The sequence below is a fragment of the Cryptotermes secundus genome, unplaced genomic scaffold (assembly GCF_002891405.2).
Source record: "Cryptotermes secundus unplaced genomic scaffold, Csec_1.0 scaffold1175, whole genome shotgun sequence".
Lineage (NCBI taxonomy): Eukaryota > Metazoa > Arthropoda > Insecta > Blattodea > Kalotermitidae > Cryptotermes > Cryptotermes secundus.
This window is the reverse complement of record NW_019720732.1, coordinates 22,859-44,800: the sequence shown is the minus strand read 5'-3', so window position 1 is coordinate 44,800 and position 21,942 is coordinate 22,859. Positions and strand designations below refer to the sequence as shown.

The 21,942-nt window shown below is 37.7% G+C and overlaps 1 protein-coding gene across 1 annotated transcript in view; it reads left to right on the top strand.

The window, feature by feature from the left end:
* Nucleotides 1-21,907, top strand: part of LOC111873022 (thioredoxin domain-containing protein 3 homolog) — a 24,116-nt gene extending 2,209 nt beyond the window's left edge. Inside the window, exons 2-10 of the mRNA XM_023867385.1 lie at nucleotides 1,730-1,838; nucleotides 2,342-2,445; nucleotides 4,824-4,895; nucleotides 5,635-5,751; nucleotides 7,428-7,524; nucleotides 12,245-12,450; nucleotides 16,894-17,174; nucleotides 19,081-19,392; nucleotides 21,510-21,907. Of these exons, the coding sequence (XP_023723153.1) occupies nucleotides 1,745-1,838; nucleotides 2,342-2,445; nucleotides 4,824-4,895; nucleotides 5,635-5,751; nucleotides 7,428-7,524; nucleotides 12,245-12,450; nucleotides 16,894-17,174; nucleotides 19,081-19,392; nucleotides 21,510-21,891 (1,665 nt within the window). The 5' untranslated portion in view covers nucleotides 1,730-1,744 and the 3' untranslated portion in view covers nucleotides 21,892-21,907. The remainder of the gene's footprint in view (nucleotides 1-1,729; nucleotides 1,839-2,341; nucleotides 2,446-4,823; nucleotides 4,896-5,634; nucleotides 5,752-7,427; nucleotides 7,525-12,244; nucleotides 12,451-16,893; nucleotides 17,175-19,080; nucleotides 19,393-21,509) is intronic.
* Nucleotides 21,908-21,942: the final 35 nt, after the last annotated feature.

Here is a 21,942-nt window from a genome sequence, read left to right as displayed (position 1 = left end):
TACTTACCATGATCAAAGGGTACAACATCTGGAACCAGGCGACCATGCTCAGCGTATGGTTTTGTGCCACTGGATAAAAGCTCATCCCGAATTGTTAAGCGTCATTTTATTCAGTGATGAGGCGTGTTTTACCCTGGACGGTGTAAATAATTTACGAAATGTGCATACGTGGTCCCATAATAATCCACATGAGATAATGGAAACGAAATTCCAAAAGAGATTTTCCGTGAATGTACGTTTAATACAGTTATGTAGTCTGTTTATACCAGTATGCGCACTCAGCCATGTTACGTCAGTGCTTGCCAGTCATGTCATGGAAATCTAAAGACAATTATGATATGGCGAGCGAGTATTTTGTACTTCAATTTTATGGCTTCATGTCACTCACAAGTTACTTTGATGTTACGTACATTATTAACATTACAGAAACCACATATTCCTGCCAGTTTTAATATGTATTTTGTAATCAACAAGTGTGTAACACCGGTCAAAGTTTCACACTTCGCTGGCCATTATCTCCGTAACCGTTCGACTTTGGACATAGGTGTTTTGGGTTATATCGGCATACTTTAACATAAGGAACACCCTCCCAAAGTTTGGCACATTCCTCCTGGGACACCCTGTATATTTAAGATTTTCAAGGTTCATTATATTGCTTCAGATATTTTATTATGCTGGCCATATTATTGTGTTCAGCATTGAACTTGTGAACATTTATATACTTAAGATGTTCAAGGTTCATTATATTACTTCAGATATTTTATTATGCTGGCAGTCTGCTTTTACCAGTTCTCACGGTCTCTTAGCTTGCAGATTTCTTATATTTTTTCTTCTACCCTGAAGGTGGAGGCGATATGTTCCTCCGAAACGTCGGTTAACACCACATATACACGGTGCCAAATCCCAGAAGACTGCTTTCTTCATAGTCACCTCTGTGAAAGCCTCAAATCTTACAACATAGCTAATATTTCTACCACATTTATTCACAGCAATATAAAACAGGGCATATTTTACTACTGACTTGTTATTCATAACCTCTTCATTAAAGACTGTAAGATTTAGCATGTCACTAAAAATTACAATGTTAACAAAAGATGAGTTTGCAGTAATAAACTCTTAATACTTCAGTGATTTTTTTTCAAAATAGACTCATAACACAGTTTGTTGCCCATAGCAACCAGACAGTTGTTGACATACAACCATTATGCATAATAATAGTCTATGTGAACTTCTTCATGTAACAGAGTAAAATTTATTTATATACATATTGAAATAATTTTCTTATCCTTTGTTTCAAGTAAGTTCATGTTTATAGATGTAGTTAATGAACATGCAAGCAATTGCATGCTTATTCCTTCATTGCATGTTCTGTATCACAGCACGCATGCATGCCATTCATTTCTACTCTATCTGCCATGAGCAAAATGGTACACAATATCACTTTGTTGTAGATGTATCATTATTTCTTTTCTTCTGTATCATTATTTAATTTTCTGCAGTATTCAACTGGCAGAAACTGGCATATAAGAGCAGAATGAATTCCATTAGAACTACTAGTTACAAGTTGTTCAGCAAGTTAGATTTTTCCTTAACAAGTCCATAAATTATCAGTCTTGAACTTATGGCTAGAAGAGAAACAGTATGAAAAATAAAATAATATAATTAATTTATAATAATTACTAAAAATATATGATTTGTATTCTAAAAGTGTATAAAATTCTTTTATTAGGTTGTGAACCATAGGATGGCAGGTAAGAAAAGTCAAGTTGTCCAGCTGCAGTTAGAGGTGAATACAGAAGAACAATGGAAAAAACTACTGGAAAAAGATGGTCTTACAGGTAAGCATCATGACAAACCTAGTAAATTTGGTAACATGATGGCTTTTCTAAAGTAAATTCAGGAAATTTTGGTGGTTATATATTGTTATACTTTCAAGAAGTCCCTTACAAATTCCGTGCAAGGTTTATTAATTGGTACTTCAGTGTATCTTGTGATCATTCTTGTGTGCATGTATGTTGGTTCAAAAACTAATTCCTTTACAAAGCATGAATTATTTTATTCTCACTCGCTTCTTAAGGTATTTCATCTGAGGAACTTTTAAAATATAACTGTTAAAGGTATTTAAAAACCTTTCACTGAAAAAATTGTAAAATATATTTATAAACACTTCGAAGACAGACTGTCCATCATAGCCATGGACAGCCAAAGTCTCTTTGTCCTTTAGTGTAACATTCATAAAGTATTCTAAAACATATCCCAAAAGACGGAATTCTTTACCACAAGAAATTTTCATATAATTTTCGTGTGAAGAAATTACATTCATACTTGCTGCACATTGCAGTGGTTGATGTGTATTCAGAATGGTGTGGTCCATGTCTTGGGATGATTGGGACATTGAAGAAAATAAAACTGGAGGTTGGAGGAGATTTCTTAACATTTGCCATTGTAAGTATGCATCCTTCCATTTTCTAAACACTTCTGAGATTAGCCATACAGAAGTTTTGAGTTTTTTGTGGCAGTGACTNTCCACTTTCGTACAAAGAAGTGTACCTTTGTCTAAGGGGATTTCTACAATCTGTGTCCCCAAGCTCAACAAACTGGGATCGATTTGACAAATAAGATTTAAACAGATCTGACTCACCTCTATGCCATATGAATATAATTTAATAATATATCATGATTTATCACATCATATGCCCTTGTTAAATCAAAGAATAATCCTATGACATGAATTCCTTTATCTAGTGCCTCCTGTATACTTTCAATAAAAGTCTGACTTGCTGTGTCTGTTGATTTCTTTTTCCTAAAGCCATTCTGGGCTTCTGTTATTACATTATTTTCCACTAAAAAAGGTATTAACCTATTATACATTATTTTTTCTAGCACTTCGGAAAATTCTGATAGAATTGATATAGGTCTATAATTTTTGACATCATGAATGTCCCCATTTTTATACATAGGTATTACTTTTGCTATTTTCAGTCTGTCTGGGAAAGTACCTGAACTTAATGAGGCATTATAAATATGAACAAGTTGTTTTTCAATATATTTTATACATTGTTTCACTAGATATTCTGGAATTTCATCATAACCGACTGAAAGTTTGCCTTTTAAACTTTTTGTTACACATCCTATTTCATCTTCAGTAACTGGACAAAGAAACACTGTTTTTGGACAGAAATTTATCCTTTGTTTCAGCACCTGTGCAAAATTCCCATTTTTACTACTATTTCGATTCACGTGATCATCAATTATTTCGACAAAGTATTTGTTTAACATATCTGCCCTTCTTGGTGATCTGATATTATATTAGTTCCAACATGTAATTCAATTCTTTTAACATGTTTCAAAGATTTTCCAACTACTTTATTTAATACATGCCACATAGCTTTTGTTTTATTTTTAGCCTTTAAAACATACTTATCATTATCTATTCTTTTAGCTTCTTTGAGGATTCTCTTATAAATGAAATGATATCTATTTATGTAGTCCTGCATATTGCTTGAAAGATTATTATGTCTTTTAAAACCATTTAGCAATCTCATCCTTTTATATGAGATTCGTATTCCATGGGTAATTCAACTTTTCTTTCTTAAGTTACTACAATAAACAGTTTTTAGTGGAAATGCTGTATTAAAATGATAAAGGATCGTGTCCATAAATGTGTTAAAGCGTGAGTTAATGTCTGAGAAATAAAGACTCTCCTGCAATAATTATTTTTGCAATAAATAGTTAAACTCTTCAATATTTCCTTTGATATACTGTCTTTTTCTGATCTTTATGAGTCCTCTATTTGGACTATTAACATGTATCTTTAGCATTTGTGCCAAGTGATCTGAATAACCCAGATCCAAAACCATTGATGAACATTCATAAGCCTGCTTGTTTGTTACAATAACGTCTATCAGTGTTGAAGATTCCATTGTGATTCTGGTGGGAGATGTTACTGTATTGACCAAATTATACAGCAGCAGCAAGTTTTTTAATTCACGTGAGCTTGCACTATCTTCCATAACATTTATATTCCATTCTCCACATAAAATGATAGCACTTTTTGAAATATTATTTCCAATCTCTTTTAGAAATATTCAAAAGTCACCATCAGATGATCTATAAATACACAATAGAACTATTTTATAATCCACTAATTCCACTATGGACATTTCAAAATCTTTTTCCTTACATAATTCTTGCACGCAATTTTGTTCCTTAGTTCATACCCTATCTTTTACATATATTGGCTTACTCTTCAAACCTGAAGATGAAGGCAACATGTTTCTCCAAATGTCAGTTGATTTTCACAAGACTATACGGTATTATAACCCAAAGACAGAATTCTTCAGTTATGATTCATATTCTTTGCCCCCAAAAAGAGACACATTTCAAACCCCAAAACATAAGTGACCAAATTATTGGTATCCTGAGTATCCTGGTCTTCATCATTCTGAAAAGTATGTAGGATCATAACAGTTTTTTAACTGAATACTGACAATCATTTCCAGAATTTATTCTTTTCCTGATTTTATCATTAAATTTATATTTTTTTTATTGATGTTCCAAAATTCTGAAACTAACATACTGTAACTGTATATGATATCCTGACCAATACTTTTCATTGTTTTCCTCAGTACTTCCAGGCAAGTGTTATGTTAACTCAAATTAGGCCAAAACAACTTCCTTCTATTTCCTTTCCAATTCATTATTGACTAATTATCCTACCATTCAATGTTATACATTCTGAGCTATTGACTGCATTACAGCAAATCACACATAATTTATTTATATACAGAATAATAACAATGAGAGGTGTGTTTGTTCTACAGGCAAAATCAGATGACATTGAAGCCCTCTCAAGATTTCAGAACCGCAGTGAACCAACATGGATGTTTATTGCGGTATGACTATGTTTAAGTAACCAACTTCCACTGTTCATCTTATCAGTGTTATACAATTGCTAATATTGATCAGACAGACATGTGTTCTACTGTCCACACCCTCAAGTCTTCATCTGGTATTTGGAACGAAGTCTTCTCACATACAGAATGTGAAAGGATGGCTGTACTTTGCTGCAGAGCAGTGACACTATTCCATTTTCATGTTTGTTCAAGCTAAACAAAGTAATACAAATGTTGTTTGTTGGTTCTTAATACCTCCAAGTATGGTCTCTTTGACATTCCTTGTCTCTGCCCATGGAGGCCAAGGGCTAAAGCCCATTTTGGGAAGTGGAGGCATGCATAGAGCAGATTCTGATACCCTCAAAGATAGAATGGTCATAAGTATGATTACCAGCACTGCGAACTTACAGAATATCATGGGCTCTGAACCTGGAAAGGGCTACTATTCACATTCTCAAAATTTTGTCTTTGATAGGGGTAAAGTTTTCTGTTTATAAGCAGAAAAGTCTACACACAGAGCAGACTGGGACTCAAACTGAGAACAATCAGAATGATGGTCCAGTGACAGATGCCAAGGCCAAAAGTAATGTCTTTAATGGAATAAAATATCAGTAACACTACTCAGTAACATTGATTAGGTTAATACTGATTCACTTTTCACATGTATCAGTTCTAATTCCAGAATTACATGTCACAGGCATCTGAAATTCATTGATGACATGTTTGAGTGTATTTACAGGGAGGCCAGTTAGTGAATCTTGTGTTTGGAGCAGATGCACCAAGGCTTACAAATCTTATCATAAAGGAAATTAAAAAGGAGAAGGAGGTACAAAAGGGAGAAGCTACACGTGATGCTGTAAGTAACACCAGACATCTGAATTTGTGACTTCATTACACACAGAAACCCCCATTTAAATTTCATTTAGGAATAGGAGATTTGGAAACTAAAGTAAAATCCAAAATGGAGGATATTTAACACCAGATGATCAACTTATAATCACTGAATCTGGAAAATATCATCTTCTGGATTGTAATGCTTTGTTGTTTGGAGACAGCTCAAAGTTTTGCAGGAACATATTACTTCCATCTCCAGTTGTTTCCTGATTTTGCAGGTTTCTTGCTTGGCTTACTCTTTGAGTGTGAAGATGGAAACGATATGTTCTCTGAAATATAAGGCTCTCTAGAAACAAGATGGCATTATAACCCAGAAGACTACACTGCCATCAGTCACTCAGATTCTAACATGACTGCAATTGAATGTTAAAGAAGATAAACTTTAATTCCAGGAAAGTTAAATGTGGCTTCCACTGCATTAAATTGCTAGCTTTATTTAAATGTAAAAAGTGGATAATTTATACAGTGAAACAGTTTTGGCATAGCTGAGGCACCTGATGATAGCCATTTGTGGCCAGAACATGTCATGAAGAGAAGGAGTGATAGTAATAGCTGCAATGTTGACAGAATTATTTGTCTATAATAAAAAAAATGTAATAGATTTTGGAAAGTAAACCATATACAGTGGAACCCCAATTCACCATTCCTCGATCTAAGCTTTCCCATCATTTGCTGTTTAATTTTTAAGATTTCAAGTCATCAACTTCAGTGTTGAAATTTCCTTTATTAAAGATTTTCCACAGTTTAATTGTTCAAATCCACTGCTTCCTAAGCAAACATTTAATGCAGGTTATACTGCACTTATCATAAGATCAATTTCATTACTATCTAATTTTATGAAGTATTTGAGAAAGCAATGTTTTGTAGAACTCCTAGATCTATCTGGACTTAAGTTGGGACACATTAAAGAAGCAACAAAATATGGTTTAGTTAAGAAGAATCATTCTTGACTTGTAGGTGGTAAAAATACCAACAATGTATGACATGTATTCAGTACCTTATTCCACTGCCATTCACCTAGGATCTCCGTGCACACCCAGCAACCACCTGGATTACTGAAGATAGAAATCACAGAGCTTGGAATTTTCACAAATTTTTTTCTTAATTAGTGACAATGATGGATCAGTTTTAACTTTCTAAATCCTCTGATGGGTGTTGAGTCTACAAGATATAAATTCCTTTCAGGGTACAATAAATGCAATGAAACATGGTAGGTATCATCTATTGTTGAAAATCCTAAACTATAAGTTGCAGAAATGTTCTTACCAGCTAAAATTCATTGAAGCATGTAACAAATTCAAGCTAAATTTTGAACTAATTACAAGCCTGAGTCATAGCAGTGTGAAAGACAAAAGCACTACCTTGCAAACCTGATTCTACCTTTTGCAGGCAGTTTTAAGCATTTAGTCATTTAAACAGAATTCCAAGCTCATGAGATGTGTGACTTACAGTACTGTTCAGTGCTTTAACAAGTCCTAGGCTAAAGTAGGTACTACTTTCTGTTCTCAAATTTTAACTTGACAAAGATTAAAAAAATTAGAGCAGCAGATGACTAGTCACTTTACCATATGAAGGCAATAAAATACATACTGTAATCAAAGAACACAAACATTAATTTTTATTGTACTATTTCGCCAGTTGCCCTTTGACGAGTTGACTCCAGAAGAGCGAGTTCGTCAGTTAGAGAAAGAAAAACGGCAATTGGCTGCTAAAGCACAAGAAGAGGCTACTGAAGGTAATACTTCCAATGAGAACAACTTTCACAAAGTTACTTTCATTATCATTCAGTGCTTAATTTGAAATGTCCTTCTAAAATCAAGTTCTGACAGCCTGAAATACCATTTCCTGAATTTTATTTGTATGAAGAGTACTGTATTCTGGGCTATGTCATGTAGTTCACTGAAATTCAATCGATGTTTTGGAGGAACATATTGCCTCCTTCTGTGTCTGAGAACAAGCCAAGCAAGAAACCAGCATGAGAGTAGGTGGCAGGCTCTCTTTCATGGTGGTCTGGCTTTCAACAGACTATATGGTATTATATTCCAGATGGTAAATATTTTTAATAACAACCACTGTAAGAACCTCAAATGTTATGTATTTTATAACATCATTATATTTCCTAATTTTACTCTTGTTTTTATTTGATCTTTTGAGTTAGTTCTTCTTTACAATAAAACTATAAACTGTAATTCTATAGGGTGTGAAACCAAGACTAATGTATAATGTATAATCACACAGCAGACACTATGAACGCCTGAGAACAGATTGCTGATGAAAATATTTATGGGTATAAGAGACATATGAGAAATATAGCAAACTATGTATGAGGAGGTTCTTAATTTGCAGCACTGTTAGGATTACCAAATCAAAAATATGTACCTGGCATGATGAAAAAGAATGGTAAAAAGTAAGTAAAAGTAAAGTAAAGTTATGCCTGTAACAGGCCGTGGAGACCCATAGGGTTGTGAGATGTTGAGGTTCCCACATTTTCTAGATAATCAGCTCATAGATGGCAGCAAGGTTGTCAGCCCTATGAGCTGGCCACCCTTACTCCCAAGAATTTTCCAAGAATATACCTGGTACTCATTTCTGTTAGAGGCTGAGTCGAACCCAGGGCCATAGTGCAGCTGGAAGGATTAGATCAATTGAAAAATATTCAATGACCTTATCGGGACTTGAAGCCATGATCTTCCAGCTTGTAGTATAGTGCCTCAACCAACCATGTTACCACGTGCCTCCAAAAAAGAATGGTACTTATAATTTTTGTTGCAAAGTCTCATAGGATGTCTTTGGAAGCATACAAACAGATGGGAGGGTAACATTATAATGAATGTCACAGAAATATAACATAGAGATGTTCAGAATAAAGAATAATCATGGGCCTTCCTAATGACTGTGATATACCTTACAGTTCTGTAAGAAAATCAGATTCAATGTTTAGGTGAACATCTGATAAAACACTATGCACTATGTAATCTTCAGAGGGCTGCCAACCTTCTGCAGTCATCTCCTTCCCTGGAGATGACATCAGGTTCCTCCAAATTGTTCGTGACACTTTATCAAACTACACACTGCTATATCCCAGATGACCAGAGCCTTAATACTCACCAGTATGAAAACCCTAAGTCTCGAAGAAATGAACTTTTTTATTGCTGCTGCAAAGGACCTAAAATGAAACTGCATGCTGTCCAAAAGTAACCCAGATATGCATATCATACCTCCTAAGGGCATTCTGACATAAAAAAAGTTTGTCTGGTGGTAACACTCTTAGACTTGTATGTCGGAGATACTCAGTCAAAATCTCAGCCAGGACACTGGATATCCTGAGATTTTATATGGTTTTTCTCAGTGTATCCAAGCAAATTCTGGGATAGTACCTCAATTATGCCATGATTGCTTCCTTCCTCCTCATTTACAATTCGTCTGTCATCCTACCATTCAGTGTTACATAGTCTGACTGAAGACATCATAATATTGCCATCCTTTCTGCCTCTCTCTCTATCTGGTCATGGCAATCTGTGAGTTTGCTTCTGTTGTCTGGGTGATGGGTTTGGATTCTAGAATGTTCTGGTCAGCTGGTCAGGCAGTTAGAATTACTGGGTTTTCAGACTTTGTCCATCGTTCGGTATTCTAAAAACTAGAAAATACTTTTCGGAAACTGGATTTATTTCCTTCCTNTGGTCAGGCAGTTAGAATTACTGGGTTTTCAGACTTTGTCCATCGTCCAGTATTCTAAAAACTAGAAAATACTTTTCGGAAACTGGATTTGTTTCCTTCCTCAGGTGAGAGGGGAGACACCTACTCTTTTGGGTCCCTTAGAAAGAGCTAACCTCAGTCACTGGGCAAACTAGGAAACACAAAGTTTTGGAAACTGGTTTTTCTAGTTTTTAGAAAACAGGACAATGGATAAAGCCCAAAGACCCAGTAGTTCTGAGTGCTATAAACCCTCATTAGACCCCTTTAGAATCTACTTGGTCAGGTAGCATCAACATTTAGAGGGTCTGCTGGGTACCAGCAGTCAGATTCATGAGAGTAAATGGATGGGATGGCTAACTCAAGGATAGGTAGCCATGGGATTCCATCTTCATGTTTAACAGGCTAGACTCAGGTAGGACAGCCACTGCACTGTAGTATACAATGACACAGATCATCACTCTTTGAATGTTTATTGTTACTTTTAGGATCACACACTCTCTAGTTAAGTTGCAGCTAGATAATTTACAAAATATCTGAAAAAATTAACCACAGTAAGCTAATTAATGAAGGTAGTATCTTTGGAGTTCTAAAGGTTAATTAATTTTGAATTTGTAGCACATCGACTGAGTACTGTGCCCTTACATCACAGTGACATCTCACAGGATGTCCCAGCCAAACTTGGTCTTCAAGATGCATTTTTCTCCAGATCTATGAATCCCAAAAGAAGTATGTCTTCCTCTGGATTCCAATTGGGCATATTCAACCTCTAAAAGGTTTTAGGTTTTTAAATCTTCCAATTGAACACACAATTTCAAGCAATTCCAGCCTTTAAACACCAACAGCATTTTTGACAGGGACAACATGGATACAATTGAAATGGTCACTCTTGGGCCTTCCCACATTTGGTTTACGAAACCAGCTACCTATCCTATTACCAAAGTAAAGCCATGAGTCTCAAAATTCTCATCGACAAGATATAGCATCATGTCTTGCAACTGAATGCAAGGCTGATAATATCCCTTCTTAGGTGAAGAATGAACTAACTCCCCTTCTTAATCTACCAGTTATCCACAAGCTAATGTTATATTTTAGCGTCCTGTTGCACTGATTTAAGTCCATGATTTATTTTATCCGTCTTCTAGTGCATACATTCATCTATCCCCTCTTCTCACTCGCACTACTACACATACCCAGCAGGTCCAGCAGTATAACACACGCAGTCACAGGAGCAAGACGCAACACAGAGCACAATACACGATAGTGAAAGAGTGCTCCAACAGAAGATGATAGAAGTGACTCGCGTAATGAAACACGACGTAGGAATGAAATATCCTGTACAATTTTAATATTTTAACACTTAACATTTATCAGTATATATGATAAATATATATTTTAGTTATTTTAGTATGTATAGACAAGGCATGCAATGAACTAGTTTGTCGTGGATTGGATCAGCACCTGAAGATGGCACTTTTGTGCCGAAACATGTAGTGCGAGTGAGAAGAGGGGATAGATGAATGTATGCACTAGAAGACGGATAAAATAAATCATGGACTATCCACAAGCTATTTTATTATGCTTAAGAATTCTGCTCAGTCCTACTGAACTACAGAATTAAAAAAGTAATTAAACATATCCTCATACTTGAACTACCACAATAAAATAAGCCACTAAAATTACTGACAACATGGACACTGTGTTTCTTGCTACTATAAACTCAGTTTTTGGTTACAATACCCTCAGCAAATGGCTGTGTTTTGGAGTGTGTATGAGTAATGCTGTATTCTGGAGTGGCTTGGATTGAGTACCAGCAGAGTTGGCAGCTATCTTGATTAGGTCCAAGATTTTCATAACATTGAATATTAAGACCATGGACTTGCAGGATGTGATGCCATGTAGTCTGGGACTAATGCTTTGGAGGAACCTGCTGCTACCACCTCCTCTGATGATGGAAACAGCAGGCTCATCCAAAATGTTTGTACCTACTTCCTGCCTGACTACACACTCACATCTCAGAGGACCATCATCATCATCAGTAATCTGTCAAGACGACAGGTCCACAGTCTCTTCCAAAACAATTCCTCCACTTAATGCGATCTAGAGCTTTCTCCTTCAAATGACAGTATCCTCTTCTGTCCCCAAGGTCATCCAGCATCTTTTACGTCTTCTTCCTCGTCTTCTTGTCACTTCTATCCCCCCCTCTATCTTTCCTTCGATAACTTCTTTTAGAAGGCAGTTTCTGCGTAAAACATGACCAATCCAATTAGCCTTCCGTTTTCTTATTTCATGTAGGATATTCCTCTGCTCACTGACTCTAATTAACACTTCTTCATTTCTCACATAATCGGTCCAACTGATCTTCTCCATCCTTCTCCAACACCACATTTCGAAACTTTCCAGATGTTTCTGATCTACTGCCCTAAGTGTCAATGTTTCAGCCCCATACAGAGCTATGCTCCAAATGTAGCATTTCACTAGTTTCTTCCTCAAATTTAAGTCCAATTTGCTGGTAAAAAGATTCTTCTTCTTGCTAAATGCAGCTTTTGCAGAGGACCATAATTTTATAATTGTACTTCAGATTTCTGCAGTTGTACCAAGTGTTGACAGATGACTGCTGGAATAAACCTTCATGTGGCCATGGCTACTCCTTCCAGATGTTTACTTCCTAGCCATTCATGATCCTCACTGTTAATTTCATGCTATGTGAACTAATGAGTGTGTTCGCACCCTCTTCATCAGTTTCATGTTACATATTACAGCTGCTGCCAGAGCTGCAGCACATCGCAGGGAACTTCACAATCTGGTGAAATACATCAGCAGTTATACAGTGATCTTGCTTATGCCTTACTTATATGAGAATGGCAGCAGCGAAGCATGGCAGGCCCTCTTAGAGAAGCTTGGACCAATGGGATATGCAGTGCAAGATGAAGAAAATATTGAACTACATTCCAGTTTAGCTGCAGAGGTAATAACATGAATCATTATTTAATTTATATATCATTACAGACAGATGTTACACAGGTAGGAACAGAACAAGCCATTGGTCTTCATTTGTTCCACCTGAGTAGGTGTCTTCCCCCTCCCCCCACTTGAGGACGGAAACAAATACATTTTCTGAGACATCATGTTTTCTATTTTCTAGAATACTGGATGGTGGAAAAACTCCAAAAGCTCAGAAATTCTGAGTGTCATACACCACTGTCAGAACCCTTTAGAATCTATTCGGAGTTTCTTTATAATGAAATCATATGAGGGGCAGTTAAATTGAAAACGGGCCAGAAGCCAAAACATATTAAAGAACATTTCTTACCTCAAAAGTAATCTCCAAAACTGTTAATACATTTATCCCACTGGGACATAAGGTGGTCAATCCCATCCTTGAAAAAGCTTGTGGGCTGTCTATGGAACTACATCTTTACCTAGCCACACATGTCTTCGTCTGATGCAAACCAATGTCCACAAATGTCTCTCTCCAGGTCTCCAAAAATGTGAAAATCACATGGGGAGAGATCTGGGCTGTAGGGGGGATGTTGAAGCACTTCCCAACCAAATCTCTGTAGCGTATTCCTCACAGAGTTGGCAGTGTGGGATCATGCATTATCATGAAGGATAATGCCGTTCGATAGCATTCCAGGGCATTTTGACTTTACGGCACATCTCAGTTCCTGCAAAGTGTCTTCATAGCGCTGTGAACTGATTGTGGCCCTATGCTCGAGAAATTTGACAAGCAGAGGGCCCTTGCAGTCGAAGAACATCATCATCACTTGGCCGGATAGACACAATAGATCACTATGGTCGCAGTGCAAGGGCTGAGAGGGCCCGCCACTTATACATTCATTCATTCATTCACTTTACCGGAACTTGTGTGTACGGCTTTGGATTTCTTTGGTGGGGGAGAATTCACGTGTTTCCACTGTTGGCTCTACCGTTTGCTCTAGGGTTCAAAATGTAGGCACCAAGTTTCGTCTCCAGTGGCAATATGGGAAAGAAAAGCATACTCTTCCTTATGCTATCGTTGCAAGTGACCCAGTGATGCAGCTATTCTCTGAGTCTTCTGTTCCTCCGTGAGTTGATGTACCCACTGCGGACAGATTTTACGGTACAGCAGGTGTTTTGTCACAATGGTGTGTACAGAACCGTGACTTATTCCCATCAAAAGACTAATTTCTTCCACAGTGATCCATCGGTTTGCCCGGATATGACCATCCAAAGCAGCAATAACATTAGGAGTAATGACACGATAAGCCTGCCCTGGGTAAGCATCATCTTGCAGTGACACACTTCCCTCTCGGAATCTCTTATGCCACACCAGCACATGGGAACGTGTCATGTTGTGTTCACTGTAAACAACAGACATGCGACGATAAATCTTACATTCCTCCTCCTCCTTCAGCAGTCAAAGAGCACACTACACTTCGCTGTTCTTCTTTACCCACCTCCATTACTGATGTCGGATGACCACATGTAGCGCTAACATTACTTCCAGCACAATAAACAAACGACTAGTGTGCAAGGGCATGTTGTCACTCTGCTTTCCTGAGTCCCTACCAGATGTTCGTACCGTAAGCAAATTACAGTGTCACCAACTTGCGTGCCGTGTGAGTTATACATGGTGACCTGTTTTCATTTGACTGCCCCTTATAGCTATACAAACAAGGAAGATGTATATAGCAAATAAAATAATACATAGATTCAAGTTATTTTAGAAAGATTGTTTCAGTATTTAATTAGTGAACGTAACCATTTTAATGTGTGTGGACCTCTGAACTCTTTTAAATCAGGTCAGTGGAGACTTTCAGTCCTTACATGGAGAAGACTGACACCTGGTGTTCTCTCATTATGTAAGTTAAGCATCGATGTTAATAAATATTTATGAACAGAAACAGAAGATGCAAGTTGAGCAAGGTAGGCTTCTATCAGTATTAGTGTACTTTGCCAGTAAAAGAAACCTCATGATAACAGCACTGGTTTGTACAGGTTTATAATGTTATTGCATCTACACTTTTGAAACATGATAAAATTTTAATAGAAATATGTGATAATAGAAAAACATATATCATAAAAGCAGAATCAAGTACAATAATTTGTGGATCATATGATATTGCAAATGCTTCTACTGAACATTTTGCTAAGATTAACAAATTAAGTTCTGAAATCAGCACAAAAATCCAGAAAGTACAAAAATCAAGGCAACTTAAATAACAAGAATCCATTATTTACTGACTGGTTCATAACATTTGAGCTGGATGTATGAAATAGGATAAAAACCAATAAAGCTTGTGGGTATGATGGCGTCAATGGCCATGATGAAACATCTTTCATCTCTATTGAAAGAACGCCTCCTCTGCCTAATAAATGCAAGTTGTATAAGGGCTAAATGGCTGATCAAATGATAATCACCAAGTTTCATACCAATTTTAAAACCAGATAAACCAAGTGACAATCTTGGAAGTTATGGAACAGTTTCATTAACATCCATTCCAGGACAAATTAGGCAAAGAATGATCCTTCAAAGAAAAGACTATTAATTTCATGAAAATTATCTTAACATCAAGCTGCTTTCATGAATCAGCACAGAACTACTGACCAACTGTACTGTTTCATGAGAGTCATGCCTGATAGCATCCAGACACATGGTGGCATCTACTGACTTCAGTAATGCACATGATAAGCTGTGGACCAAACCAGTATCAGTCACAATCCATAGTCTAAGTTCTAACAAATTTGCTCAGGGATCAGACATAGGGCAATTGAAATCAAGATCTATGCCTTAGATAGAGACAACAAGATCTCCTCAATGAGATGACACTAAATGCAATGGTATAGACATACATTGGTACTTTGTGTGTGTATATAAAAAATTCTTGGGTGTTCAAAATAAAATGTTGCAAAGATGTGACTATTAGGTTCACCATGACTGTCTTGTCTGGACATAAAAATCTGAAAATCAATGAATGGATATTTATGAAATTCAATGTTGTAGTTTTACTAAAATTTGTCAGTGCATTCCTATTCTGATTACAATCTTACAAAAATAAGGGAAACAACATAAGAACCTGAGAAATACTGGGTTCTTTGATACTGTCCATCATCCAGTATTCTAAAAACTAGAAACCACAACACCATCATCAGAACCTTTTTTTTTAATTGCTAGTGAGGTGGGACTAAGTCCCTTCTATTGCGGCCAGGTCTGGCCTATTGTACCAGCCCCAGATAGGTGAGGATGATTTTGGAGCAATTGGTGGAATGAAGACTGGCAGGGGGAAACGAAGTACTCAGAGAAAACCAGCCCCAGCGCCACTTTGTCCACCACAAATCCCACTTGACAGTCCCGGGATCGAACCCGGGTCGCCGCGGTGGGAAGCCAGCTAGAAACAACATAAGAACCTATTGTGTTTCTGTGGGTATCCTCATCATAAGCATTTACCAGAAAACTTTTTCAAAGAAACACTGTAGAAGGAAATGAAACACATATTTTATGTGCAATGTACTTTTCTGTCATACAGTTTTTATGTTAATTAAAGGAGAGTGACTACACCAGAAATGTTGCACTATGCATACATTTGGTGGCCCGGGTTTGATCCCGGAGTAACTGTGGCGTTCTTATGTCACATGTTACAGGTGGTAATGACGCCATCCTCGGTGAGGTTGGCCGAGCCAAGCTGCACTTAAAGTGCTTGACAAACCCCAGATCAACTCAAAATTGGTCTGGGATTGCCACCAAACCCTCATGGAACTGGCCAAACATAACAGGGTACAACTGATATGGGTGCCGGGGCATGAGGGTATTGCTGGAAATGAAACAGCAGACAAATTAGCTAAGATTGGAGCTGAACCAGCCTGTGGCATCTCTATAGGAGTTGCCAGACAGGCAATCAGGGACTGGACAAACATGAAACACAAGAAATACTGGGGATCCTTGACTGAACTCAGGCAAGCAAAGGGACTCATACGAGGACCCTCTACTAAAAGAGCAAAGGAACTGTTGAAGTTAAACAGGAACCAGCTACAATGGGTGGTAAGACTACTTACAGAACACTGTCACCTCAAAGGACACCTGTTCAAACTGGGACTAAGTGATAGTCCCACTTGTGAGAGGTGTCATGAAGAAAACAAAACAGCCACACATATCCTGTGTGAATGTGTGGCCTTAGCTTATTTAAGACTATGTCACTTGGGTCAATACTTTATGGAACCAAGTGACTATTTTGACGCCCCCATGTACAAAATCCTGCGCTTCATTCGACGCACAGGATTTCTGAGGGGATAATCAAAAGGCGAAGCACAATAGACCACTGTAGGTCGCGGTGCAAGGGCCGAGAAGGCCTACCCCTCATACATACATTCATTCATTCATGCATACATTTCCAGACTTGTCCTTTATAAATTGTAACATTTCTGTGTCCAGATTCTTTATGATGGTAGAGAAGAAGTGTCACAAGAATTCACTGAGCAGCTGCAATCTGGTAAAGCTGTAGCAAAGTTGATACTTTACAAACCACATGAAGCTGGAGAGGTGGCACCACTTCCTGAACTAGATAAGAAGGAAACTGAACCAGAAGAGAATGAGGACACTGGGGAAGACATCTCAACAGCACAAGTTGATGCCATGCTTGAAGTGGCGAAGATTATATATGGCTGTTGGCCAACAGAGGGAGACAGATATCCACTGAGTGTAGACCCTGAGAGGTAATGAAACTTGGCAAAAGCTGGTTTACATTTATTTGCAAAAATAAAACCACAGTGTCAAGTTACAAATTTTGTTGACTCAAGTATCAATCGTAATATAACATAATTCATCAACCAACAAAAACAATCACTATGACGTTATAAAACTATTTTTAATCATAAGCTCAATTTTTAAGACACTTTAGAACTAGCCCAGAACCAGGATATCATCAGAGAAGGGATTTATATAAAACAATTCTAAAAACTTTTTAATTAAATTTTATTTCAAGGATAAATTATATGAAATACAAATCACAATATATATTAGTCTTAAACAATCTTAATTTTAGATAAGACCTGTATAGTATTACCAGAGTTCTCGGGTGTATTGTTAGGTTACATTTTACAAAGGCGTATTCGCTATTAAAAACAAAACCAAATTGTAAAATATGAATCTGTATGAGGGCCGCACAATAGCTCAAGTGGTTAGTCGCTGGCTTCCCATCATGGTGGCCTGGGTTCAATCCCAGGTCTGGTCAAGTGGGCTTTGTGGTGGACAAAATGGCGCTGGGGCAGGTTTTCTCCGAGTACTTTGGTTTCTCCTGCCAATCTTCACTCCACCATTTGCTCCATAATCACCCTCACCTATCATCAGGGGCTGGTGCAATAGGCCAGAATTGGCGGCAGGTTTCTCCTGCCAATCTTCACTCCACCATTTGCTCCATAATCACCCTCACCTATCATCAGGGGCTGGTACAATAGGCCAGAAGTGGCGGCAGTGCAAGGGACTTAGTCCAGATGGAGAACAGTGTTAAGAGATTTGAGTGAAAACACACTGTGAAGATGTAAATTGTACAAATGGCAGAATATTGCTTGTCCATTGCCTGGGGGGTGGGGAGGCACAATACAATAATTTGAGATTGTTTTTTTGTTTTCGCATAGAGAAGTAACACCCAATCTGGGTGGCTCTTACATAAAGCTGTTTCTCATCATTATGCACCAACACCAGCAGCCCCTTCTCGAATACAACAACACATGTGATCTGCTCCGACCTGAGCCAGCCAGCGTGGACATTACAGAAACCTAACAAACCCTTAGTATCAGCACCCTCTTCTGGGCTACACAATGAATGTCACATCCCAGAAGATAGTGTTATCATTTAGAATCATCCTGACCTAGCCCAGACTGGTTTTGGCAGTGATGACGTTCCATAATATCAGGCTGGTTGAACAACTGACTCTTAGTATCATATGCAGCAGTAGTTGTATGTAGGCAGTCCCTTAACTCGGGTTTACTAGGATTTTGAACTTCTTCAATCATCCGGTTTTCTAAAAGACACTAAAGAAAACGTTTCAGAAACTGGATCTATTTCCACCCTCAGGTGATGGACACCAACTCTACTGGGTCCATTAGGACTTGCAGGTCCAGTGACTGAGGTTAGCCCTTTCTAACAGACCCTACAGAGTAGATGTCTCCCACTCCTCACATGAGGATGGAAACAGATCCAGTTTCTAAAACACTGCATTATTTAATACTTGTTAGAATACTGGGTGATGGACGAAGTTCAAAAACCCAGTAATCATGAGTGTTATGCACCATCATAAGAACCTTCAGAATCTAGTCACTCAACTATCTCTCATAAGCAAACAATATTTGTCAAGAGATTTGAGGTTCTTACGGTGACAAATAATACAAATCTTCTGGGATGTGACACTGTGTAGTCTGGAATACAGGTATCAACATCTCAGAGAACCCTTCTGCCTCCATCTTTAGGGTAGAAGGTTGCTGAAGATGTAGGCAGCAGGATTCTCTGAGACCTCGATAACCATCTACCAGACTATGTGGAATCACAACCCAGAAAACCATAATCTTCACATCTGTGATTATGTTAGACATTGAAAAGTTTCCTACTGAATTTTCTCCACAGCTTGGATGCAAGGTATAGGAAGGGAACAGACATACCAGCAATTTGGACACCACTCACGCCTGATGGGAAAGCAAATGCAATCATGAAGTTTTTTCCAAAGTTTGCTGAAAAGTACAAGCTGCCACCTCAGCCAACATTGCCTCCTGTGATTACAATTGTATTTGATGCTGTCAAGTCACTAGAAGTAAATGAGATGATGCAGAATTTTCAAGACGAAATCATCACAACAGGATATTTCACTGGACCTGATCCTTCTAGTGCTATAAAGTTGGCAACAACCCAAGAGCAATATGAGCAACATAATAAACAAGAGTATGTATTATTATGGTATCTGTTAACTGTAAAATCACCAACAAAGTTGGCCCCACCACTGAAACTTCTTCTCACTTGTATTTGAAACATACCCAGTTCACAGCTTGGTTGGGATGACTATCTTGAATTAGATATATCATGTCTTTCCTCAGGCCTTCCAGGAAAATGACAGAAAAACGCCTCAAATTAGGCTACAAGCACTTCCTCCCACATTCTTTCCAATTCATTCACTAACCTACAATTCAATGCTCTGTAGTCTGAAGTCCTGAGAGCATCACTAAATGAAATATAAATATATGCATAAAATGAACTGTTATGTTTCTAGTAAATACCTCAATGTGGTAAAGAAATGCTGGATTCCAGTATGTCAAAACACAATTCTCTTGGATCACAATGCTTCATCCAGCATTCCAAACCTATCCTCTTACCATTCCCTACATAAAGTTCATTACTACATCAGACAGCTTCTAGTTGTATTCAGAATCAGCTCAGTCCATCCGTCCATCCATCCACCTGTCTGTAAGCATGAAACACTTGAGAACCACTGGGTGAATTCCCATGACATTTTTACAGTGGGGAGTTCTACTAAAATTTGTCAACATGTTGAACTTCCAGACAAAACTGGACAACAACAGGGTCACCAGACATGAAAACCTTCATGTGCTTCTGCATATATCTCGGGCATAACTTATCACACATTACGGCATGTAGACCAGTTGCTAGGCAACAAATGAAAAAGAGGCAAGCCATTACTAGGTAACAGCTCCATAAACAAGCATGTTTCCATGGCAAAAATTGGATACAACAATGGGAAGCGGTGTTTCCTACAAATTCAATGCCAAAATATTATGAGCAGGACAAGTTGGGAGCTGCAGTAGTTTGTCTGCTGAGTCAGTCAGTTTGTGACTAAGTTAGTCAGTCAGTAAGTTAGAGGACTACTGTGATTCAGTCAATGTCAGCTGTTTTTAGAAGGTGGTAGCTGAGGCTGGGGGCAGTTCAGGGACTCACAGGAAGGGTAAGGTCTGTCTAACAAGCAACAGCAGTGAAGACATGACAGTGGACATTAGTGTGTGTGTGTGTGTGTGTGTGTGTGTGTGTGGGCATGTGTGTGAGATAGTGAACTGTAAAATATAGTCACGCATTATGTACCAAAGACTCTAATAAATCCAGTCATCAATCCAAAACCTGCCTACAGTCACATTCTGCATCATGAGACAATATTTCTTGGGGTGAAAATGTTTTGAACAGAAGCTGTAAAGAAAAACAGAACATATATTTTTATTTCCAACACTTTTACAATATAATTAATTGAAAATCATTATGCTCTGCATACCTTTCGTAACACAAATATTTAACAATCAGCAATGGTGTGCTGAACATGCCTAAAGATTACCAAAGCATCTTGTTCTGAATAATAAAATTAAACAAATGTTCTTCCCAACGAAATTCATAGGACTGTATGAGTTGAGACTGCTTTGAAATAAGGTATGTTTTATTCTTTTGATGCATTATCCTAATGAAATAACCTGAAGCATAAAAAAAAGTTATGTCTTCTTCTGTACAAACAAGGATTGGACCTCTTGGGCCCATCCCAAATTCAAAATTGATCTGAGCATTTCAACTGAGGTCTTCCATCCTCTCTTGTCCCTTCATAATTTGCTAACTTATAATTTATAAATATTTCACAGTTTTTTTGTGTGTGTTTCTATTTGTGAACCAGAAGATCTGGAGGCTGCATGAATTTAAAATTTGTAATTGCAATGATATAAGATCCCTTAAAACCATGTATACATACACATATGAAACTTATAATGAGTGGCACTTCATATCTCTGATAACAAATTCATTATAAGNGGGGGAGTTTTGGAAACTGGATCTGTCTGTCCTCAGGTGAAAAGGTGACAGGCACCTACTCTGTTGGGGTTCCTTAGAAGGAACCAGTATTAATCACTGGACTTGTGGACTTGTGCACCTGGGAACAGCAACAGAACCAGTTTCTGAAATGTTGTGTTCTTTCAGAATACTAAGATGATGGACATAGAACAGGAACTCACCAGTCTCAAGCTAAATAGTTATAATACAGTGAACTAATTTATTTGTTTTTGCTTGTGTGTTAGTGGTGAAACCCTAGTCATTGTGGTAAGCCGCAGAAGGAGTGATCCTCTTCTGTCATTCTGTCAGCTGGGGCCAATATATATAAGCGACAATGTAGATGATGGTAAAAAGGACTATGAGGCATTCTTCCCAGAGGATGAAGAGGAAAAAGAAGAATTTTCACCTGAGAAGCCTCAGAAAACAAGCAAACTGGAAGTAACAATACCGCAATACAAGGGAGAAGATGATGAAATATCGGAGTATACATGTGAGAAAGGAGAGATGTCTGTACCACACAGCAATGAGGTCAGTGGCTGCTTATCTTCTACAATTGGACAGACGCCATCATCAAAAGTCTGCGGTGAACAAGCACCTGCACAAGAAGCAGTGAACCCAGAGGCTTAAATAATGTAGTGTATTTTGTTATACTTGATGAAGTGGAACCATAAAATGGAG